Raw genomic sequence first — 8,061 nt, 5'->3', positions numbered from 1 at the left:
TCGTTTACTTTTTTTGTTAACCGTCCTTAATTTTGCAGTATAGAGAGAAGGCAGCTAGTCATTACCACCCACCGCCAACTCTTGGGCTACTCTTTTACCAGCGAATAGTGGGATTGATCATAAGTTTATAACGTATCCCAGCTGAAAGGGCGAGCATATTTGGTGTGACCTCGAATTGGGCCTGGCATAGTAGCCTTCTAGATACATACCTTTTGTGATAAAGGAATCAGTTGCTAATTAAAAAGTTAGAAACTATAATGTAATAATAAGTGAGCCCAGCATGGCCAGGTGGGTTAGGCGTTCGACTCGTAATCTGAGGGTCAAGGGCTCAACTTTCTTTAATACCAAACAGGCTCACCCTTTCAGCCGTGAAGGCGTTAAAATGTAACAGTCAATTCTACTATTCCTTGGTTAAAGAGTAGCCCAAGAGTTGGCGATGGATGGTAATGACTAGCTGCATTCCCTCCAATTTTACACTGCTAAATTAGATATGGCTAGCGCAGATAGCGCTCGTGTAGCTTTGCACGAAATTCAAAAATAAACAAACAGATAATAAGTGATCAAATTAAGTTCTTGAACTTGAACATTACCTATTGTGTTGAAGAGGAGAGGTGAATTAATGTATTTTAAAGTGGATTATGGTAAGAAGGGTGTAGTGTCATAAATTTGTTTGTGTCTAAGTGCAAACCTACACTGTCAGCTACTTCCGCTGTACTCACAGAGGGAATCGAACTCTGATTTTTATCATATAAGTCCCCAAGATTACCACTGAGTACAATGAGGCAGACAGACTAGCGGGCAGTTTGTTTATTATATTCCACGACTTCCTATACATAGTCTTCTAGTTATTCTAAATGCATTAACGACTGAGGATTGCACTGATCCTCTAAATGAAACGATAGAAGGTCTCTTCCTTCACTCCTGTGATGTTTAGCTTCCTCAAATGTGTTAAACTAAAACTCGTCGAATCCCTTTCCTAGATAAAATATTGGATTTTTCACTGATCCGATTGTTTAGAATAGTGGATATTGGCAGACTGAAGAAAAAAAGAAATTAGAGAGGAGGCAGCACTTACAGATGTAATGGAAACAATCTGTATCATCATACTAACCGGAAAATGTAGTATCTTAAGGTCTTGTCAATTATATAGACCGATTGAGATCGGACATTTCTAATACACGTCTAGAATAACCATATAATTGAGTCAGATCTAGTTTGTTTGAAGTTAAGCACAAAGCTGCATAATGAGTGACTGTTTTCTAACTACCACGGGTATCGAAACCTTGTTTCTAGCACTGTAAGCCCTCAGACACACGGCTGTGCAACTGGAGATCATAGAAATGAAAAAGAAAGAGAAAACGCTCAGACTAACCTGGAAAAAAACCCAAAAAACAGAACCTTTCTAAGAAGCAATTTAGATGTATATATAGTTGCCGCAGGAATTTTATTAGTGAGACTTGTTTTTCTTAGAATGATTCGTTCTTGTTCATGGAGCATCTTATTAGATATAAGTACATGTATATATATCAGGAAAGGCCTTCAATGTTAATACTAAAATGAGCTTTAATCTGAAAATCTTAATATTGAATAACATGTTACAACTGCTACGCAAAAAAAAAATCAAAAAATCTGTACGACAATGTGAATTAACCGATAACAATTCGAGATCTATCAACACGCAATATTCCATTGAGTGAACATTTGAATACTTGTTGAATTGTACAGTTCGTAATTTCTTTTTACACAGCGAAATATTGTTTGAAATATTTCTACTTAACTACTTTTTTATTTAAAAAATTAAGTCTGTATATAATTTTGCCTCTTTGCTCATTAATTTTATATATTTTTAAAATTTTTAATTTGTAACTTCATTCGTGTCATCATATCTAAAAACTATTATCAATGTTTGAAGAGTCTACCTTTGATAAATGTGCTTACTTTAATTAAAGAATTGAAACGTTTTAAGATAAGTTATTATTATATATTTCTCCTGTGCCATGTTTATAATCTTTTCACTATATATTGTATAACATGTTATAATTGCTACGCAAAATAAAAATATCTGTGAGAGAATGTGAATTAACCGATAACAATTTTATCAGGAATAAGTTATGTTAAAATAAATATTGATGCATGTTTTAGAAATTAATTAAATACTATCAACTTATTCTTTAATTAATATTATGTGTATGGCATAATTATACTTATGTAAATAATTGTTTAATAACTATTTTCTGCCTTATTATAAAGTGGACTGTTTCAATATGTGTAGAATGTACTGAGGAACGAGACCGCTTGCCGTTCAGCTTTAGTACGTTTGAATGTGTTATAGTTAGTTACCTAGTTTATTGTTAAACCTGGAAGTAGATATGACTGCTCGTGGAATTAATATTTCTTTGCGGTCTCAAAAAGTGGTTTCTATCGTCTGGTGACGCTCTTGTTAAATGAGATGATAAACCTTGTCTTTCTTCTATGTCGTTTCCAGCTTCACATTTATTGACAAAAGTTTAAAGTCCAAGTAATCATTGAACATTGAAATGATACTAAAGTTTTAGTATCTCAAAAATAACATGGCATAGAAACTTCAGAAACAAGTGGATTGTCAAGGACTATCATTTATATCAGACCTATTCTGCCAAATAATAAAAAAAAATACGGTATATAAATTGATAAACAAAGCTAACGAAATTCTTAATACAGTTAAAGATAAAATTGATTTAATGGAAAAATTTGGTATATATATTTATAAAATCTAGAAAACATAATGTATAGTAAAATAATGTACAAAGAACAGACTAAAAAATAAAATTCAGAATTAATAAACACAAAAGAAATTTTAAAAACAATAATATTACTATTTCACCTTTAGCACAACACATCGGTGAAACTGGAGATACAATCCAACGGGAAAACTTTTATTTTAAAATTAATATGAATATATGTGAATACATTAAAATAGTGAAATATAAAATGTTTAATATATAATTAATATTTAATAAAAGTTACTAAATAAGGATGATGGACTTGTTATCAGTAATTGTTGTTTTGAATTAAGCACAAAGCTCCACAATTGGTTATCTGCGGTTTGCCCACCACTGATATCGAAACCTGGTTTTTAGCGTGGGAAGTCGGCAGATATACCGCTGAGCCATTGGGGAGCATCTTGTCAGTAGACGGCAAGAATTTTTTAATATGTAAATTAGTTTTCTAGTAGTTGTATAAGTACAAGGCTACATTGTATAAAACACCACACTCTTGAAGATAACGCATTGATACATCAAAACATGTATAGTGTATGAGACTGTTTCTGATCTCACAGTTTATTTTATTGATTTTAATTTTCTATAGCAAGTTTTCAGTACTTTATTGTACTTGTTTAGTATTTTGTGTTAAATAATCATTCTTTTAAAATAACCGTGAGTGTTTTTAACAAAGTTATGTCAGGCTGTCTACTATGACCACCTCGGGGAATTGATTCTTATATTTTAGAGTAGTAAAAAGTCCATCGACTAACTGCGATCCTACAGAGGGAAAGAAACTCGCAAAAGACAACTATTTTTGCATAGTTTTGAAGTTTCGTGTTAATGAACAGTTGTATTAGCACCATTGTTGCAGTTAAATGATAGAAATTCGAACATTAAGGTTAATAAGGAAGATTATGCACGCAGTTTGAAAACTTGTGCTCTACCAAACAGAAAACTTGAAATATCGGCTTACAAGCCTTTATTATTGAGATGTGAGCTACTCGCAAACGTCGTTTTGATTTAGCATCAACCCGAGAACTCGTGTTTGTTACTGAGTTGATTAAAATGTTGGGAGTAAAAAGCAGTACAACAGATTTTCAGTAGTTTTTTAGGTAGAATGAAGATGAACAAATTCTGATTTGGACCTCTGCTAAAACCAAAGGTGCATGAAAAAATCTTGTTCTTTTACATCTCCCTTTCTAATAGTCTTGTGCTACCTGGTACTTTTTGTACATTTCTGGGGGGTCCTGGTGATTTATTTAGCCTCAATTGTCCAGGGGCGGACTTAACAGTCAGCTAAAGCTGATCGGGCCCCTCTTTAGGTTGAACCCTGTTTGCTTCACTTGATGAATATTATTAGTATGAGTAGAGCTCGCCGGCTCACCCCATATATTCATTACTTTAATAAACATATAAACAGTATATTATCAATACTCAAGAACGTTTTATGCACTTTGTTTTTTGTCAATGAAAGCAGCAGATTACCTTTCATAGGAAAATGCCATTCATTCCAAAATAAACCAGATGAAAACAGATCTTACGTTTGGTGGTGCTTACTATTGTTCAAAATGATGATAGATGAATGAAATGCTTGCATTGCGAAGTCTTTTTGACTTAAAGCTTGTGGCGTTTGTAGGAAAATCTCAAGATTTGGAAGTATGCTTAGCTAAAATTATAAGATCGTGTTTCTAGCAGTAAAATATATTAACTTACTAAGTAATCAATGAATTCGCACGTGTACTAAATGTCCATGTTTTATGGACACTTTCGTAGTTTTCGTTATTATTGTTAACTTAGAACTTGGGATGAAATCTATGAATAATTTCAATTTTGATTTGTATTTTACATGAGGTCGTACAAAACTCCAAGCTTCCGATTACCTAGTGATAAGGCTGTGAGCTTATAACGATAAAGTTCAGCGTTCTATATCTGCGTTTGGCAGAAAACAGATAACCCATTATTTAACTTTTTGATTAACAACGGAGCGTTTAAAATAAAAACCTGTCAAAGTTTTAAAAGCACGTTTACCGACTATTCCATCCATAATTATTCTGATAATAGTTTTATAAATGATCAACACGTTTATAGAGTTTTCTCATAGCTAGTGCTCTTGTTTTTACTTTTGAATATTTACCTAAAATCGTGGATTGAATTAATTCAAAAATATAACCTCAGAGATACTAATTTAATTTGTTTTTTGCTTATCATAGTTCTGTTAAGTCGTTTTAGAAGTTCGTATTTCCGAAGTTCTTTATCTGCGCATTGCGTTATTGCGCTTCTCATTGTTGAAAATCGAACAACTGATGTAGTTAACACGAGAAGTGTGAAACCCTAAGACTCAGAGTATGAGTGTTCATGGCTGTGCTCATTTAGCAAGTTTCAAATCAGCCAAAGGAACCCAGTCTTACCGTGTTTTACATGCTTATTTTATTGCCGGGATTACAGAAGAAGCGCGAAAAAAGAAGGTAGGCGAGCACTCTACCGGTAGGTTCCGACAAGTAACATAAGCTGACGCCGTGTTCTCGAAGAGACTAAGCAGAAAATCAGGCGCAATGCGGTTTTCCGAGCGTTGACCGATGATGGTTCTTGTTCTTACGACTCAGTACAGTAGTTCGACACACATAATACACTGGCTTTCTATTGTATTTCTTTAAGACACGCTTTAGTCTATAGATCTAGTTTTGTTTAAAATATATATTTTTGAAGTTTCCTTTGCTAATCCAACGCCATCTTAGAGTTAATAAAGCCGTCACTGGTACTCTGGCGATTTAACTTAAAAGTAAAGGTAACTTCTCGATACGACTTTTCACCAGGCTGTCTTTCAGTTTTATATATTTTCGAGTTTGTTGAAGTTTTAGAGCTGAAGATAAATATAATTCAAACAATATATAAAATGGGTTCTCACAGTAAATCAGCTGTCAGAATGTACATGTTTTTTGATACATGTTTTGAAGGACATGACTGATTTAAATGTTTAAAATAATTTATAATATAGAGATACTAAAGTATGTAATCTTGTAAAAGTAACTTTGCAATCATGAATTGACTTAGGTATGCTATACATGAAATTGTACTTTATTGATGAACAGATAGTGTTTAATACATTATTACAGAATTAATACCTTATGAGTAAATTAAAAATCATTTGTTTAAAATACTTATCCAATAGTAATTAGTTCAGATAATTTGCTCTTTGAATTGCTCATCTAACTTAAATATTGTGTAGCTATAGTATTAGCTTTTTACTATGATGTTCATTTCATTATTGGGATTAGTTTTTGTAGACAAATTGTGGTGTAAACATTTGTAATAGATTAATACTATTTAAATATTTGTAAACAAGTTTTGAAATTATATAAAACTAGTTAAGTATTACTGACTATGTGTATTAACTCTATATCGGTAAATTTGTAAATCATTTTGAAGGAAATAATGCTTTGTAGAAACACTTAAATTATAATATCTATATGAAGAAACATTTCTTAAATTTATTTTTTAACTTTGATTTATTTTATGCATTTGAGAAGTCTTATTCGTTATCGGTCATATTCTGTTTTATTTTGCTAGGAGTTGAAGAGAGGAGATTGATATAATAAAATTAGTTAACTACAGTTGTAAACTGTAAAGGGGTGCCCCATTTATTACTTGACAGTTGACCTGTTACCCAGCACAAAATATAGTTAAAATAGTCAGGCAGTTTTAAGGAAACTTGTATGTGTAATAACATGTACAAATAAAGTTTTGATTTGGTAAATTTGTTATCAAGAATGACTGTTGTATATCATAAGCAAATGCTGAATTTTGCAGTGAAATGAACAGTAGGTTTGTTTTTCTGTTTTAAAACAGCAGCAGCCACACTGGGATACGGATACATATGTTTATAAGCTGTAGTCTGTGAAATATTAAAACAAATGAGTGAAATTGTGATTTTTATGGCTAATCTGTAACTGATGATAGATTAGTAAGAATTATGCAGATTAAATAATTTTTTAATTGGTATGTACCTTGTCTTTGTATTTACCAATCAGTTGGTAGATTTTGTATAGTATTTGGAAGTATGAAATTTTAGTTAAATCAGTATAACAAAGAAAGGATAATTATTAAAAGTAAAGATTAATATCTTCAAATAAAGCACTTTTATAATTGTACATGTATTTGCAGAAATAATGCCAAATAGATCAGTTTATGATTACTGGTTAACAGTTTTATTATTGGTGGCATTATATAACTTATATTTAAATTAATACAAATTCCCAAATTATGTAAGTTATGCTACAGGTCCATAGAGAAATAGATGCATGGGTATTTTCACAACTCTTCTGGTGTTACAATCTGTTCTAGGCTTAATGTCAGTTTCAATTACTATTTGACAGAAATGTTTATTACACAAACACTCATAATTGTGATGACTGTAAATATTTCAGTTACATTCTCCTAAATGTAGGGGATTTTGAGAACATCAGTAACATGTCAGATATTTAGGAATCAAGATGAAATATTGTTATATACCTAGTTAAAAGATTAACTAACCATTACGTGTCTGTGGTCTAAGAGAATGAAATTCTGAAATACTCTTAGTATTAAGATAAAACATGTACATTTAGTATTATGCCATTTTGCAATTATAAATTTTAATCTTTTATCACCAGTTTTTACTTTATCAGTTTAGTTTCATAAAAAAACTAAACTATTTTGTAAATTAGTATATAGAAATTCAGGTTTATTTATGTAAGGACAACAGTCGACTGTTTGGTTCTTGAAGACTTTATGTACATAATCCCCAAGAAAATAAAGGTAAAAATTAAATCCATACTTTATTTTTTATGAAATCATTGATTCCCCTCAGTACTGTTTATGGGAACTAATTAACTTTCATGAGTTAAGCACCCACTAAGAAAAATAACGTTTTAGCTGGAGCTTCACCTGTTTCTTTGAAGTCCTAAACTTGTATTTTCATCTTAAGCTCAGTATGTGCATTTGAATAAGTACAAATTGATAATCTAATTCTAAACTATTGTATAAATGTTTTTAAACACTAACAATACTGATATGTATATATTTGATTGAGCTATACAACCATTACAGATATATAATCACTTGAGCCACATTAGCTAAAGATAATTTTTAGCTGGTTATAGATAATCCTTCATTGCTAATGGATAATGATCCATACATCTTTATTTTTTGATTGTGTGAATCTGAAGCATAATTTATGTAATTTGAGGACTGGTATTAATTTTAGTACAAACAACATAATGCCATCAATAATAAAATTGTTTATCAGTAAACATAAACTGATCTGTTTGGGGTTATTTCA

At 31.3% G+C, this 8,061-nt stretch overlaps 1 protein-coding gene across 1 annotated transcript in view; it reads left to right on the top strand.

Annotated features, from left to right (window-relative positions):
- Positions 1–4,999: 4,999 nt before the first annotated feature.
- The window catches only part of not (ubiquitin carboxyl-terminal hydrolase nonstop), a 51,973-nt gene continuing 48,911 nt past the window's right edge, over positions 5,000–8,061 (top strand). Inside the window, exon 1 of the mRNA XM_076449515.1 lies at positions 5,000–5,209. Within this exon, the coding sequence (XP_076305630.1) occupies positions 5,090–5,209 (120 nt within the window). The 5' untranslated portion in view covers positions 5,000–5,089. The remainder of the gene's footprint in view (positions 5,210–8,061) is intronic.

Source organism: Tachypleus tridentatus, chromosome 8 (genome assembly GCF_004210375.1).
Source record: "Tachypleus tridentatus isolate NWPU-2018 chromosome 8, ASM421037v1, whole genome shotgun sequence".
NCBI lineage: Eukaryota > Metazoa > Arthropoda > Merostomata > Xiphosura > Limulidae > Tachypleus > Tachypleus tridentatus.
This window is presented reverse-complemented; position numbering and strand designations above follow the sequence as displayed.